The 17,668-nt window shown below is 42.8% G+C and overlaps 1 protein-coding gene across 1 annotated transcript in view; it reads right to left on the bottom strand.

Moving 5' to 3' along the window:
* The window catches only part of scd (stearoyl-CoA desaturase (delta-9-desaturase)), a 30,645-nt gene extending 13,216 nt beyond the window's left edge, over positions 1-17,429 (bottom strand). The window contains exon 1 of the mRNA XM_079577265.1: positions 17,165-17,429. Coding sequence (XP_079433391.1) covers positions 17,165-17,390 — 226 coding nt within the window. The 5' untranslated portion in view covers positions 17,391-17,429. The remainder of the gene's footprint in view (positions 1-17,164) is intronic.
* Between the last annotated feature and the right edge of the window lie 239 nt (positions 17,430-17,668).

The following is a 17,668-nucleotide window of genomic DNA, read 5'->3' as shown; positions in this document are numbered from 1 at the left end:
CACCACGACAGACCGATACAGCGACCGCATCACTGCTGACGCTGCACCGATCCGTCTGTCGATCTCACGCTCCATCCGTCCCTCACTCGTGAACAAGACCCCGAGATACTTGAACTCCTCCACTTGAGGTAAGGACTCCCCACCGACCTGGAGAGGGACACATAAACATAAACAAGAGTGAAAAATTGAAATCTCAAAGATATTTCATATTCTACGTATTGGTGCCTTTTGCTGCAGCTTTCCAAGGACAGGATTTACATGTAGGGCGTCCATCAGCCAATCTGCCTTGCTCATTTACCGGTGAGCGTTTGCGTCACGCGGCGGCTCGTGCCTCACATGCAAGAGATAAACCATTGCTTCTAAAATTCTGTCAGTTATCCTACCGTGTCCTTTTATAATTGTGGTATTCATAGAACCGGTTAACCTTGACATCCTTAGCCAAAACAAGCTATCTTCCTAGTCGACTATGCAAATCTTGATTGAATCCAGGTTTGAATCCAGTTTTCTCATGATTTTCTCTCAAATGTTAAGGCTCGTGGATGTAAAGAATAATTCAATCCTCTAGTTCCTTTACTGGCAACAAATTTGCATTCAGCCAAAACCATCCAGCCCTAAATATAAGTCGGTACTACCTTCAGGTATGCACTTTAACAGCCTGCTTTTATCTGTGCCTCCTCTCGTTGGCAGGTGATGACAGATCTATGGCCTTAAACCTGTCACTGACTTTAAATGAGAAACAAACACAAAGGGCTGAGCATAATCTGTGTCAAAGGGCAACCCGATCGCACTGACACAGGTATGACACACAGGAGAGATTAGTGGGTTTTCTCTAGGGGATCGTCTTATAGAAATGTATGTATTATCAACAAAAGAGGAGCCTTTAAGCTGAACCAACAACAACACTGTTCATCAGTTCAGAGAAAAATGCATTGTTGCCGAGGCTGGAAAGACCAACACCACGGTCTCTCACCGACACAAATACATACTGCAATTTAGACTATTTCATTCAGTCTTGTATTTGTGTCCTGCTATTGTTCTATTTTAGTAGTTACAACTTTCAAAATACAATATGCTTGTATTACATATTACTGTTTAGCTGAGATATATAGTGGTCACAAAGCGCTTTACAAGAGACAATTTTACATTAACTCAGTTCTCGGTGGTCGGTCCCTCTGACCCCCACCATTCATTCACACTCACATATCATTCATTCATTCATTCTGGCCTATTGTATGTTTTTAAAGGTAGGGGAAAAACGGGGGTAACCGGAGGAAACCTACGCAGACACGGGGAGAACATGCAAACTCCACACAGAAAGGTCCCACCCAGGTGGGAATCGAACCCAGGACCTTCTTGCTGTAACCGCTGTGCTACCGTGCCGCCCGACACTAGTTACACTAGTACACTAGGTAGTAGTGTGCTTTGTATTCAGTTACACTACTTTTGAGTTACTTGACAAAACACAAACACAAACTGAAAGTAGTAATAATGCACATGTTGCCAGCCCATATTCCACACAAAGTATTGAAGCGCTTTCTTTTTTATTATTGTTGGGACATGGTTCACTGTAAATAACAGTATTTATTCATCTTTTTTGCTAATGTTAAACACTGCCTTTTTATGATAATTGATTAAACAGGAAGCGTTAATCACGTGACCGTGCTAACGCTAGCTTAAAAATGCTAGGCCCACAGCCTCAGAGCAGAAGCTGTGGCGCAGTAGTGGGCCGTGGCCTAAGCCTTTTTACACCTGGGACGTGTAAGTGTCGTTTTATCTGTTTGTTTACCCATTTTAACTTAATCCTCAATACGCTAAAACCTATTTTATTGTTTGTTCACGGGGACCTATGTTTGCTTTTGTTTTGTAATGTTTGAGCTCAAAATAAACTTTGAAAAGACATCTGATTCTCCCTGGTGATTCCGAGGGGGCAACAAAATCTTGGTGTTTCTGCCCGGTTGGATTAAGTTTGTGGATCATCTGGATTGCTACCATGGATTGTGGCTACCGGAGCACGTGTGTGGACTATATTTGTGAGTGGAATACTCTACGAGAGACGCCAACACGAAGCTATCACGGAGCTAATGCTAACGGAAGCTAGGTCGAGGAAGACGACACAACCCACCGCAAGTCACGATCAAAGCCAAGGTAAAAGACTTTCCAATCATGCCAGACTTTAACGAACAAGTGTCTGAATGGGAAAATATGCTGGAAGAAATCGAGGGAAAGCTAATTGCCTTACCTGCTTCGGAACTTCTCAAAACATGCACTACACTCGAAATCAGTGTGAGGAGTGTGAGGATGTCACGTCGCTTGAAGATGGAGGAATGTCATTATTATTGAAAATAAATGACAGAATTGATGAACTGAGAAAACTGCTGTACAAGTCTGATCCCACGTCGCCACGTCGCCCTCTGGCGGACACAGCTGGTACTGCGCCCAGCAACACTGAACCTGTGGTAAGACCACGCACTTCTGTCACTACGGTTATTGCCACTAATAACTTGTCCGAAAGAACTCAAACTGTTGTTCACCCAATTTATAGAAAAGACTTGAAAATTAATGGACAAATTGGTGAACATGATCAAAAAGATAAACTGGGATATGCAAGTTTAAAAAAAGGATATGATGAATGTGAAATTATTGATGCAGTCCTTGAAGGTATTAGTCCAGGAACAAAACTGCTAAGTTATCTGGAAAGTAGAGATGATTTGTCATTGCAAGCTCTGAAACAAATATTGTGGACTCATTTTTTTGAAAAAGATGCTAATGAGCTGTACCACTCCTTAACTCGTGCTGCACAAGATCACGGAGAGAATCCAGTCCAGTTTTTAGTTCGAGCTATGGACTTGAGGCAACAAATACACTTTGCTTCAGAGAAAGCAGACACTGGATTAAAGTACAGCCCAGAGCTCATCCAAAATCAGTTTTTGCAAACTCACTGGACTCCAAGATGACACCATCCGTATTGACTTAAAGCCATATTTGCAAAATCCAAGAGTAACTGATGAAGTTCTGCTGGAGAAAATGACCGCCGCCTACAACCTGGAAATGGAGAGGAAGGGCAAGCTGTCAAGCAAATCCAGAGCCAAGGTGTTAACGGTGAGTCATGATTCACATTTCACTGATTCAGAGAGCTGCAGTTATGAAAGTAACTCTACCAGCTATAAAAAGCAAAAGTTTGAAAAACGTGACAAATTGATGGAGAAAGTAGACCAAATGAGGGCCCTGGAAGCTGTTTTCCTTCTGGTCACATGATAAGGAAATTATGTTCAGCACTTGATTTGGGTCAGGAAACTGCGAGGGCTGTTCTTCTTACAGAAGCCGCCACCTGAAAACAACCCCCACATTGCTCGTCTGGGAAGAATGCCAGTTACCGTCCCAAAGAGGAACGCCATCCAAGTGCAATGCAACTATCTACAGCAAGTTTTGCTATGTGGAACTCGCGTCGGGTTGGAGCCTAATCCAGAGACACCGTGGCCCACAGGACTCAAAGTGAGAGAACAGCTCATTCAACATCAAGAGAATACAAGGATTAAGGTAACTGTTGAAAACACAACAAACTGTGATATTACACTTTGTGGCCGCACAACGCTTGGCTGGTTACATAGTGTTGATACTGTTTATCCACTAGAGCCCAAGTCAGCAGAGGGCAGTGCCACATCCTCACCGGAGCAGCCCAGTCAAGCACCACAGAGGGAGCCCTGGGTCCCGCCTGTAGATCTGAGTCACCTCTCGGCAGAGCAGCAGCACAGAGTTCGTCAGATGCTGATGGAGGAGGGTGACGTGTTTGCCAGAGATAAGTGGGATGCTGGTTTGCAAATGGACATTAATTTGAAAGACTCTGTTCCTGTCCAGAGAACATATAATGCCATACCCCGACACCTGTATCAAAGTTAAGGCTCACATTCAGGATTTGTTAAGTAGAGGTTGGGTTCAAAAGTCCTATTCCTTTTACTCTTCACGGCGAACCCAAGAGAGGTGGAGGCAGTAAAGGCGCTCACGTACCAGACCCCAGCTACAGTGAGAGAGGTGAGGAAGCTCCTGGGATTCTTGAGCTACTACAGAGCTTACATCCAGGACTTCTCCAGGACGGCAAAGCCACTGTATGAGCTGCTGGCAAAGCCCAAAGGTGAGTCAAAACACTGCCACAAAAAGGGGACAAAACATTCAGGTGCTCAGCTCCCACCCTCCTCTCCGGTTCAGAGGACAGAAATCCACAGAGCAGTTTTAGAGACGCTTGTGAACCAACTTACAAATCCACCTGTTATGGCATATCCAGACCTTGAGCAGCCTTTCATTCTCCATGTTGACGCCTCAGAGCAAGGACTCGGTGCTGTGCTGTACCAGCGACAGAGCACAGAGTGATTGGCTATGGGTCCAGAACCCTGACGCCTGCAGAGAAGAACTACAAGCTGCACTCAGGTAAACTGGAATTCCTCGCACTGAAATGGGCCATCACAGAGCGTTTCCGTGACTACCTGTTCCATGCGCCACAATTCACAGTCTACAGTGACAATAACCCACTCACTTATGTTACCAAGTCGGCAAAACTCAACGCCACCGGTCACTGCTGGGTTGCAGAGCTGGCAGACTATAGATTCACACTCAAGTACAGACCTGGAACAGCTAACACAGATGCCGACTTTCTCTCTCGCAGACCTAAGCCCATCAAAACCATCATGCAGGAGTGCACGGAAGAGTGTGAGCCGGAGGTCATGGACAGCATCTGTAAAGCAGTCAAAAGCAGCCAAACAGGTGAGATAAACTGGATTTCTGCTGTCACCTGCAACGTGGATGTCCTACCACCAGATGGCAGTGCTGTACCCTTCAGCCCTTCTCCATCCAAGACATCCATGCCCAGCAAAATGCAGATACAGCCATCCAGAGGGTCTCCAACCTGAAAAGAGAAAACACTTACCTGAAGTACAGAGACAAAGCTGCAGAGAGTGAGCAAGTCCGGGTTCTCCTGAGAGAATGGCCAAAGCAGCAGCTGGGTGAAGATGGACTCCTGTGGAGGAAGACCAACAACAGGCTGCAACTGGTGGTGCCAGAGCCCTTGAAGCCCCTGGTGTACAAGTACCTCCATGAGGAGATGGGACACTTAGGTGCTGACCGGATGGTGGCCCTGGCCCGAGAGCGCTCCTTTTGGCCAAAAATGAGGCAGGAGATGGAGCACATGTCACACGTGTCTGCAGCTGCATCAAAAACAAAAGGCCCAACAGAGTCACAAGGACACCACTCCAAAGCATTGAAACTTCTGCACCATTCGAGATGGTCTCAATAGACTTTTTACATCTGGAGAAGAGCAATGGAGGTGAAGAGTATATCCTGGTTTTAGTGGACCTTTTGACTAAATAAGCTCAGGCCTACGCAACCAAAGACAAGGCTGGGAAAACTGCTGCCAGAAAGCTGTTTGACGAATTTATCCCACGCTTTGGTTTTCCATCCAGGATGCACCGCGACCAAGGAAGAGAGTTTGAGAATCAGCTGTTTGGGAAGCTCCAGGAATACGGTGGTATTCAACACTCTCGCACTACACCTTACCACCCCCAAGCTAACCCTGCCGAACGTTTTAACAGGACTCTGTTGAGTATGCTGTGGACACTGGAGGAGACACAAAAGGCTAGATTGAAGGAGCACCTCAACAAAGTAGTTCATGCCTACAACTCCACCATCCATGAGGCAACAGGTTACTCCCCTTTCTTCTTGCTTTTTGGACGTGAACCAACCCTCCCAGTTGACCTCTTGTTTCCCAAGAAGCTTGGTGATGCAGAGAAACAGACCCCTGCTGGCTATGCGGAGAAGTGGAGAGAGGCAATGCAGGAAGCCTATGCCATTGCCCTGAAGAACATGAGGAAGTCTGCAAAAAAGGGCCAAGATTATTACAATCAGCGCGCCTGGAGCTCCACGCTGAAGCCAGGTGACCATGTATTGGTGAGAAATCTCATGCCTCGAGGTGGTCCGAGGAAGCTCCGCAGTCACTGGGAGGACACTGTCCATGGTGAGGGAGAGCAAAGGCCCTGGAAGCCCTGTCTATGTGGTTGGGCCTCTGAATGCTGTAGGGAGAAGACGTGTGCTGCACAGAAACTTACTCTTACCTTGTCCTTACCGGGTTGAACCAGCGCCTGTCGTGCCCAACCCTAAAAGGAGAAGCAGGAGAGCCAGAACGTCGCCAGGAAGGACAAGTGTTAAGTGCAACATCCAGCCTGCAGGTACAGAGAGCTCTAGTACTGAAGACTACCATCTCGTCATGCCACCCCAATCCGCTCTTCAGCCGCTCAACCCAACTGCCAGAGAGTTCCAACCGAGAGCCCCCACTCTAAGACAGCCGGAACAGAGAGCTGCACCTGCTGAGGAGAGAGCTGTGGTGATCCTGATCCCAGACGTTGACCCTGAGCCGGAGCCAGAGCCAGTACAGGAAGCAGAGTCATCTGAGCGAGAAGCATCCTCCTCAGACTCCTCGGAGGGACCAGCAAGACCTGTCAGAACCAGACAGCCCAGGCGTTTCTACACCTACGACCAGCTTGGTGAGCCCACGGTCCGGGAAGTGCAGACCTGTCCTGTCGGTGTGTCCAAACCAGCGAGGGTCCGAGACGGCTTCTTCAGCACCTCGGCCAACCTACATCCTTTTTAATTCCCAGTCGTAATGCAGTAGTAACATGCACTTTACGTACCTGCTAATTGAGTTGCACTTTGCACTTTAAAGTATGTGGCTTGTGTGCAATAGAGATATGTGCAATAGGAGTAAATGTACTTTAATTATTGTTTAAGTAGTACATGCTATTTGTTTGGTTGGTTTGCTATGCTGCTACAAAATCTTGGGTAAAAGATATAAAGTGGGCGGGGCGGAATAAGGTGAATACCCATTCTCTTGTGTTTTGTTTTGACAGCATTAACTACACGCAACTGCAGGTCTTATACACCAGTGTCCGACTTGATTTGGTGCTGCATTTTAGTCTATTAAGCATTTGATAGACTAATTTTTAACCCTAACCCTAATACAAATCATTTACATGCACTAGTATCTAGTTACTTAAAGGGACTATACAGAGTTTAAAAATGTTAAAACTATGTATTTTCAGACCTGTCCGAAGTGCCGTCATGCACGAGCTTAAGAGACTGCAGTTACGCGTAAGACCTGAGGTGGCAGTAGTGAGCATAAAGTGACCAACTTGCATCTAGTCTCTTTAAATTGTAATGACTAATATATTACCATACTTTGGTTTAGAAATATGTTATATTCCTCAGTTACTGTCACGATACGAATTTGATGTTCAATATATTGAGGAAGGAAAGTATCGCGATAAACGATACTTTTGACTCTAACGATACTGGACACTGTCAACTCTCTGGCATAAAAATAACAGTAAACCTTTGTTCTAAAAGTGCATAGTCACATTCTAAAATACCACACAAGCTGCAATAAACATGAATCTGTTATTTATTGAACGATAAGTCAATATAGTAATTGTCGCTAATGTTTTAGTGCATTTAGCTTTGACTTTAGTGCATTTAGCTTTGACTTGTGTGGCCACTCCCGCCCCAAACAAGGTGAAACCAAAGTTCTGTCTCCAGGCTGAAATTCATAAGTAAATCTCAGCCAGCGCTTTTCAGAATCATTCAGCCGTGGCAAATGGGAGTGAGATGGTACTTGTTGCTATGTGGGGCTTTGCCTGCGTTTCCTTGCGCTCGGCCCTGAGGGATTGTGGGTAATATGATCCTCCCTGGTTCTCACGGCGCAGACTGTTCCTGTAAAGCTCCGCCGAGACCGGGCTTTCATCATTAAGAGGAGCCTAAAGCGTCAAACACTGTCTCTGTGCGCGTCTATGTTTCCTATGCCGTCTTTGTGCTGTTTTAGACGCGGTTTTACGCCAAGTTTAGTCTAATTTAGCTTCATTTTAGACACAGTTTAGCCGTGATTTGCTCTTGTTCAAGGCCTGGTGCGACTTGAAGGTTAAATATTTTATGAGATGGACCTTGGGGTGAAAAGTTTGAGAACCGTGCTGGAGAAAATTGTAAAGGGGTGAGTCCGTGGCTTTGAAGGTACATCTGCACAGCGCCAACTACTGTCCCGGAGTGAGTTTTAAAGCACTTTTAGCTAGTTTTCACCCTTAACGAGTAAAAATATTAATCCATATGTGGTCATTTCCATTGTGGGAGACAGCAGCGGCTAAAGACGGGACAAATATACAGGCTAGAGGACTGGAGGCTGATATATTGGAAGGCAACGTATTTTACAATATTAGCTATCGGCCGAAAGACCTTTTTGCATTGGAAAACCCGAAAACAGGGCTTTAAAACGAGTCCTCCCACAACTTCCAAGGCATCAGGGGAACAGAGAAACATCACAATGGAAATTGGTTAGCCACAAGTTTCAGTTTCCATGCTGCAAAATGCACGCAGCAATATGGACAATGTCGATATGGGCATTTTGAAGCACAGAACTTGGAGAATTGCTGAGTTAGTTTTAACCTCCGCAGTTGTTTTGATCACAGCTAGCAACAGCATGCTAACGCCAGGGTAGATACAGACGGCATCTCGTCATAGAAGAGGGCGTGGTTTCGCCGAGGGGGTAAAGAGAGTCTTTTGGGACACACAATTTTTCACTCTTAACCATTTTCTGGTGGAATATGAACTTATTCATCACACAAGAATAAGGTCAAGTCTAAATCAGTTCCATATGGATATTTTTTCACAGCTTATTGTACACTAGAAGCGAACATGGAGCATCGTGTTAGCATTCTCCGTTATTTATGTATTTATGGGCTGTTGAACCACTTTGCTCCTCCCCATGTCTTTGTATCTTTATTGGGTAGAAAACTATATTAATAATTCTGCATTTGTTAAAGTAGTTTTTGAATAATTCTTTGTTTTCCCCCATAACTGTTTCAAACATGACCATATATGGGTGATTCCAGAGATGCCGTCTGTATCTGTGCTGATGCTAACGGTGGCTAATCCAAGCTGGGACAGAAACAATGATTGAATCTCCTAAAGTAAGAACATAAAATCAGCCACTGCTGGAAGGGTCATGTATTTATGTTATTACAGGATTAAAGACCAGACAATTGGAAAAATCAACCAAAAATAAAGAATTTTTCAGAGGGCTGTTTTAATATCCAATTCCTTGCCTGAATTATTGAGCTTTGAACAAAACTGCAAAACTATAAACACACTACAAAATAAACCATACATTTAAACAAGACTTGATTCTGTATTCAGATTTTGCCACTGAAAATATAGTACATTTTGGCGGTTTTTATGCATACCTTTTTTTTTTATATGAAAACATAAAATGACAGAAAACTTGCAATACATGTTTTCCTCATATTTATATCAGCAATATACAACAAAGCCTTGAAATTAATATCTATAAACATAACTCTTTTGCCCAATTATATTCAGTCTGCTCTGGAGCCTATATGGAAATGTAGTAGAGTAAAAACATGATACTTCCTCTTTGCAACAAAACACGACTCCAGTGTAGTACAAGTTCCTCAAAAACTCTCCTGCTTTGAAAAGTAGCGACTCGATCTTATCTCAAAATGGTCCCGCTGTTGTTCGGGGCTGTGAACCCGTTGAACCCTTCCCTCCTCCTTGTTATTACGTCGTTCATTTTTCTTGGCTCCGTTTGCTCCTCAAAACTACAGCCAGCTTTTCCAGTCGCTCCGACACGGGACTAAAAATAGCCTCCCCCTCGCCCAGGTGTGGAAATTGGATTGAGGCGGAGGGCATTTTGCGTGAACTCTTCTTGACAATGTGCCTAAATTTAGTCGGGTTTCTCTCTGCAGACTCGGCTTGTTTGGACTGGCCTCTTCGCGTCTCGCTGAGAGAAATTTACCCGGTGACAGGAAGGAACTGGCAACCGCTCGATAATGAAAGCCACACCGTATCTGATCATGCTCGTAGTGAGTACAGAATGCCTTCATGTTTGCGTAATTTAGGGCCACGAGATGAGCTGCTCACGATTAGAGCTTTGATTGAGATTGAACCAGAATCACAAATTGGGCCAATCATTATCGTCAGGGGGCTTTATATTGTCTGCAGCTAATTCTGTGGCAGTGATGGTGCGTGGTTTGGAGTTTGAAATTTTTTTCTGTACAATAATATTCAATTTCCTGATTTTAGTTGATTTAGACATATACAATATATGTTCCTATCAAAAATCATCAAAAAAGGGTCATAAATGTGGATGACCATGGTCTGATATGTCCCACTTTTGAGTCCTGACCCACCAGTTTCAGTTTCAGACCCCTTTTAGACCTGGTTTAGTCCTTTTTTGATCTAGATCTAGGCCTGGTGGCACTTAGGAGGTCATATACTTGAAATGTTTGAGAACCAAAGCCTGTTTTAAATTATGTTTATTGCACTTGAGCGGAAAGCATTCATTTTTCTTTGAGGGGAGGTTTATTTCAAAGATTCATCTTGCCCATGAAGCTTTATTTCTATGTTTATTATAATGAAAATGTTGATTTTAGTTGATTTAGACATACACGATAAATGTTCCTATCAAAAATCATCAAAAAAGGGTCATAAATGTGGATGAACATGGTCCTGGCCTGGTGGCACTTAGGAGGTCATATACTTAAAATGTTTGAGAACCAAAACCTGGGTTAAATGATACACTTCATTTTTCTTTGAGGTGAGGTTTATTTGAAAGATCCATCTTGCCCATGAAGCTTTATTTCTATGTTTTTATAATGAAAATGTAATATGATGCATTGTTCTAACAATGTGTTGAATCTGTTTGTGCTAGAAAAGCTTCTTGGTTTCCATCTCAGACTAATGGCTTCTCCAGCGGACACATAACAAGAGGGGTTAAGTGGCTGACTGGTTAGCACTTTACAGTAGGAGGGTCGCATATAGCATATACGGCCTTTCTGTGTAAAGTGCATGTCCGGCCAGGCTTCCTCTGGTTGCCCCATCAACCCAAAACATGCACAATACGTTAAAGCCCACAGCTGATGAGGTGGCACTGAAGGACAGGTCAGATGCATATGTTGATTTTCCCAACAGAGACGATAAAAGATTCTTAATCTCTGAGCAGTGACTCTACAACGACATGCTGATTTTGGTACAAGACACATTTTTTTTGACGCACTTTTCTTTGGTCCTCATGGCAGGCTAATGACATTGCTGCAATACCACCCCCTAGTGGCTAAACGTGACTCCAGAAAGAACAATTGACCACTTGCGAGGGTCACGTGGTTTCACAGCGCCCTCTATGGACAGACGTCAGGAGTGAGCGGGGGCAACATAAGATTGTACAGCACGCAGAGCAAAAACTTTAGCATCTGCGCTGTTTTCTGTCGATACAGCTGTGGTTTCTGGTAATGAATGTCAAAGTCAGTTGTCATTGGAAGTAGGACACCTTTTCGAAACACACTGGGCAAAGTTCAAGATCACGTCTCACAATGATGAAGGCAAGAAGACTTCATTTACATCATAGGAACAACACAGATTTTTTTTTTTTATCAAAGTTTTTACATGCTCTGGCTCAACGTTAGCACTAGCCAAACAGCTAAATGCTACGATTAGCAACACTCAGGAGCTACATCTGTTTGGACAATTTGAAGTCATTTTTCAGTGGGTTGCTAGTCTATAGGGAACTTTTTTTTTCAATATTTTCCATCTGAAACTGCACGGAATGTCAGTTTATAAAGGCATATCTACTGCTTGTGCAATAAAAACACAATATTTTTTACGATATATGTATGACAAACAAAGGTTTTATTTGGGTTATTTGGGCCTGCCATCCAAGGGTAACGTTGCGTCCCGACTTGGGAACCACTGATGTAAAAAAAAAAAGTTCTTTACCTTAAGCTAAAATGTTGAGGTTCGGCCCTTGGTGCTTCGGCGATGATGAAAATTGTCCCGCCTCAATGCAAACTTGCCTACCCCTGTCATAGTATATGTTTATTTTATTCACCTTAAATTCAAATGTTACTGATGAACTGGTTTATTTTACCAGGACTAAAACCAATTTGGATATAACACCAAAAACAAGTTAAAAAGCCTTGCTAAAAAAGAATATTATTGTTATCAGGAGATGGTTTCCTCCTAGTTTTTGTTCTGTGTAGGTTTTTAAAGTCTGAGCTTTGGCCGTGGAGCCTCACTGCCTGAGGGCGGAGTTTCCTCGCCTGGCCAGACAGAATACCGTAAATATATATATATAGGCCCGGGCCTTGTTTACTCAAGCGCATGGAGGACCAGGACTTTATTGGAACCAGGCCAAAAGTAGAGACAGGTCTTTATGTCTATTTGAGCAAAACAGACTACAAGTAGAATGAAGAAACAACATTGCCGTCTTTTATTTTGTAGGGACAACAGGAAGCGTTCATTCGTTGTGATCTCGAATACAAGGCGAGTTTAGACGATAAATGTCTGTGTCCATAGAATATTTTTTTGGAATACAACTGACCTTGCATCACATGAATGATCGCATTTTGAGGGACTATTTTCTGCTCAAATATAAGTTATTTTAAATGCAAAATGGTTAAAATGACTCCATCGACACAGACATTTATATGGTTAGTCTGGTGTTATAAGTGATTTGCCTCAGGTGCACTGTGGAGCGGGTCAGACTATTTTATAATGCAGGCTAGCTGATACCATAGAAATGCACTAGCCTTGCATTAGCCTAGCGCCACGAAACTCTTCAAACACAAGAACTGCATGAATTACAAAAAAAAAAAATATCTCCAGAAATCAGCAACACTCTGGATAACTAGGAAATGAGGCCCTATGTCAAAAATCCTGAAATATCCCTTTAAGGATAAAAAGAATCATAGCAACTTGATTGAGATTTTAAACATGGGAGAATTCAACATAAATGCATAAGGGCTATTTTCAATCAATGTACTTTTGGAACGGGACAAAAATACTTTCAATAAACAGCAACAAGAAGAAAGTCCTCTGTTATGTAACAAAATGTTTTAGGTTCATTCAGTTCCTGTCGTGACAAAGTGCTCTGTGATTGGATCGATATGAAACTCGGCCATATCTCTAATGTGACTGATCCGAAAAGACAAGATCTAAACAAACAAAGTACACAAAAGCATAAATGATCCCAAACCAACGTACCTACTTGACGTCATTATTCGATCATCACTTACGATTTTGACATTATCAGCGCATCATGGCCTTGTGCTTGGTTTGACCCGCATATTTCATCCGCCTCTATCTCCTCCATCACCAAAGTGAAATAAAATCTATACTCTTTCCCTCCCGCCGCTGATCTGAACCCGCGCACTTCAGACGCCATCACTCAGACATGCGGCTTTAAGCATCCAGGAGCATCCAGAACCTTTGCTCATTTTCTGCTCTCGGAAATCGCATTTATATATAACAAATTTGGTTCAGACTTTGTTGTTTTCTCCCAAAGTGCCCAGCATATTTGGCGTAACTTCCCAACGACACACGCCCGCTGACTGACGAGCCTTCAGCCCAGCGCCACCAATAACTGCAACAATCCGGCCTCTGTTGCTCCTTATTTACAGCTCGAGGGAAGAAATTGCCATTCTCTCCGTCTTCTCATGAGCTGCACAAATGTTACATGAGCAGCGTGGCCTTGAGACTGAAACATCGCAATCAGAATCGGCAACCTCTTAAAGGGATATTTCAGGATTTTTGACATAGGGCCTCATTTCCTAGAGTGTTGTTGATTTCTGGAGATATTTTTTTTCCTTAAATTCATGCAGTTCTTATATTTGAAGAGTTACGTGGCGCTAGGCTAGTGCAAGGCTAGTGCATTTCTATGGTATCAGCTAGCCTGCATTAAAAACAGTCTGACCCGCTCCACAGTGCACCTGAGGCAAATCACTTAGAACACCAGACTAACCATATAAATGTCTGTGTCGATAGAATCATGTTTGAAATATAACTGACCTTGTATCACATGAATTACCGTATTTTGAGGGACTATTTTCTCGCAGATCACTCCGCCGCTGCGTAGCTTATACAACCACGAAGCTGATGCTGCTCAAATATAAGTTCTTTTAAATGCAAAATAGTTATAATGATTTATTATATAAGACATTTATATGGTTAGTCTGGTGTTATAAGTGATTTGCTTGCTGATACCATAGAAATGCACTAGCCTTGCACTAGCCTAGCGCCACTAAGCTCTTCAAATATAAGAACTACATGAATTTAAGAAAAAAATCTCTCTCTGGATAACTAGGAAATGAGGCCTTATGTCAAAAATCCTGAAATGTCGCTTTAACTTGAATCGTATGAAAGTTTTATGTCTTTTTTAAAGTTATCAGTATATTCCTATCTTTATTGGCTATTAGGGCAGTCTGATTAGAGAAAATATTATTGGGACATACACTGCCTGACCCCAAAAAAGTCACAAAGTTCAAACACTCTATTATGACATTGGACTGTCTTTATCTTGGATTACAGCATTCACTGTGGCTTTGATTCAATAAGCTTCTGCAATGTCCAAAGAGCCAGGGTCGCTTCCATTATTCAACTTGTATTGATGATGGGAGAGTTGGACCACTGCCCTGAGCCTTCTCCAGCACATCCCAACGATTGTCAATAGGGTTAAGATCTGGACTCATCTTGGAATATGCCCTCGCCATCAGGGAACAAGAAATCCATAGATGGTAGGGCTGAACGATATGGACAAAATACCGCGATATTCATGCCAGATATATCGATATGATACAATATTTTCTATGATAGTGCAGTTTTATTGATGAAATCTATATCGTTAATGCCTTGCTTTTTCGATTTTAATACTTTCAATGTTCATATCTTGATATCAATACGATAACGATATATCTTTCAGCCCTAATAGATGGAATAACCAACTCTTTCAGGATTCTTTGGGCACATAGTGTTGCTGAACCTAGACTGGTATAAGGCCTGTCACGATAACAAATTTGAACTTCAATATATTGAGGTATTGCAATAAACGATATTATTGACTCTTATGATACTAGATGCTGTCAACTCTCAGGCATAAAAATGACCTCTGTTCTAAAAGTGCGTCCTCAAAATACCACACAAGCTGTAATAAACTTTTAATATTATGAACCTCAATTTGCTAAAACCTCAAGTTTTATAAAAGAAAAATAGGGGAAAATGCTATTAAATGTACACACGATAAATGTCGAGCCCAAAATGTATCGTTTATCTGTTATTTATTGAACTCGGAGTCGATATAGTATTTATCATGACTTCTTATGCATGCCCTTATAGTCTTATAGTTTTTACAGTTTATTATTAATCTAAGTTATATGTTGGGTGTTTTATGTTGCACGATTGAAAAAAAATCCTCTTTGTGAACCTGTGCACTGACAATGGCCAATCAAAGATTCAGATCAGAACAGGTGGTTAAATACAGAGATGAGTAAAGTAGCCAGAATAGTAACGAGTAGGAGTAACGGTACTTTGAAATAATTTCACTCAAGTAGAAGTAAAAAGTAGGGAATAGGAGTAAAAAAGTACTTGGGTACTGAGTTTGAGCGTTAAAGCCTGATTCAAGCCTCAGTAGTGGCATAACATATGAGAAACAAAATACCATAAAAACATATAGCAGTACTAAGTAACTCATGCCCCTAGAGGCCATAAGCTCCACTGCAGGTGTTGTAGCATCTTGCGGGGCTTTCTACTCATTAATTGTCTGTGAGAGTTAATACTACGATGACAGAAAAGACAAGGGACAGAGGGAGATTGTACATCCAATTACACAATGGAGATCATTTTTTTTACTCAAACTTGTCTGTAAATACTGTTTAAGTGGTGCTAGCCCGCAGTTAGCTTGGCCCGTTAGCCTGTTAGCTTCTGCTTCGTGATTCCATTAGTGTGTATTGGTGACTCCGGGTCGGAGGAGGGAAAGCTGCAGGTGTGGTTTTCTGGCCAGAGTCACCAGAGGGAGATGAAAGACGCCCCAGTCATCCCTTTAACACTTGTACTACTCCCAGAGGGACTACGGAAAGGATTTATTGAGGCAAACAAGTTACCTAGTACTGCTTTAAAAGAAATTAGTATGAAGTATTACGTAAACAAACAAGATATACATCTATTTTACATGTCAAAATGAAGATTTGTATGTTAAAGAGTTACTCATAGTGGTGCGAGTAGGAGTACAGTTACTTCACTTTACTATAACTCAAGTAAAATGTGGAAACAACGACTTGCAAAAGTACAATTTCTTCAAAAAGTTACGTACATGTACTTGAGTAATTGTGAATGTCTGGTTAAATGCAGGCGGCGACTTCACTTTTGGTCAGGCATTTCTAAACCACTTCAACACATTAGATTTAAACAAAGCTACTGAACCCTTGTACTAGGGCAGAAAGATATATCGGTGTCGTGTCGATATCGAGACATGAACATTCAAAATATTAAAATCGAAAAAGCAAGATATGAACGATATAGATTTCCATCAATAAAACTGCACTCTTTTGTGGTTTTCACCTAACCCATAGTATCGCATCGTATCGATATCGAGATATCGGGCATGAATATCGATATGTGAAATTTTGCCCACATCGTTCAGCCCTACCTTGTACATCTTTTGCGTTAATTTATAGCCATGTAACTCTCAGTCAGACGGATTACATCAGTGATTTTCTCAACATATTGTAGCATTGAACCGAACTCACCGAAACATCGTGCAGCCCTATTGGAAACACTAATGTGAAATCAATGCAATTCAAGGCATTTTTAGCAGTTTATAACAATTCAAGGCATTTTAAGCAGTTTATAACATGTCTATTACCAGTTCTGACTCTTTCCTCAGTTAAAGAGTTCCCAAATAACTGTACACCCCAAAAATGGCCAAGAAAAGGTTACAAAACCTTCACTCTGTCTCATTACACAACCATAAAAAACACTTTTATTCAGGCCTGTTGTGCGCACTAGACGACGAACTAGCCTTGACTGTCCATCCCCAGCTTTTTAATAGCCCTAAATCAATAAGTCTAAGTGGTACAGCTGATTTGACCCACATTTCGCATCGCACCTCTTTGATAACACGCACTCTAGCGCCACAATGCCCTTTTCTGTTTGTCTTGGGCGGACCACGCATCACTCCAAGAGGCTCGCGCAGCAGCCGTAGATTATATACAGGTTATGTCATGCACTATATACCCTACATGGTGGTTGTTGTTGTTGTTGTTTTTTTAATGGGATTGCGCCCCGTACTCACCCCACACCAGGGTCTTCGCAGCTGCGGAGGGGATGAGGAAGAGGCCATACGCAGCTCCTATGTGCAAGAGCGCCATCAGGAACACATTTTTCCAGACGATTTGTAGCGGCGGCTTCGGCCCGGCTTTCTCCTGGTACGTCGGGTCGAACACGTCCTCCCTGCAGGCGTCCGTGTGCGCGGTCCCGTTGCTTTTGGGCTGGTTGTCTGCCACCTCTGCCTCTGTCATGTCGTCGCTGCTCCGCGCGTGTGTGTGGCGGTGGTGGTGGTGGCGGATGATGCTCTGCGCGGAAAAAAAAAAGACGATTACCCAAAGACACTACGACATCTGGAGAGCACGCGAACTGCGCCACGGCACGTTTGAGCGTCCCTGTGCTGGATTAAAAGAAGGAGGCTCGGCTAAAGTGGGCTAGCTTTGATTGGGGGAAGAGGGAGGGGGTGAGGAAATAACAGGTAAATTGATGCTGCGTGGTGGCGTAGTTGCGCGTTTTTTTTTTTTTTTTGGCA

Source organism: Gobius niger (assembly GCF_951799975.1).
Source record: "Gobius niger genome assembly, chromosome: 19".
Classification (NCBI taxonomy): Eukaryota; Metazoa; Chordata; class Actinopteri; order Gobiiformes; family Gobiidae; genus Gobius; species Gobius niger.
This window is presented reverse-complemented; position numbering and strand designations above follow the sequence as displayed.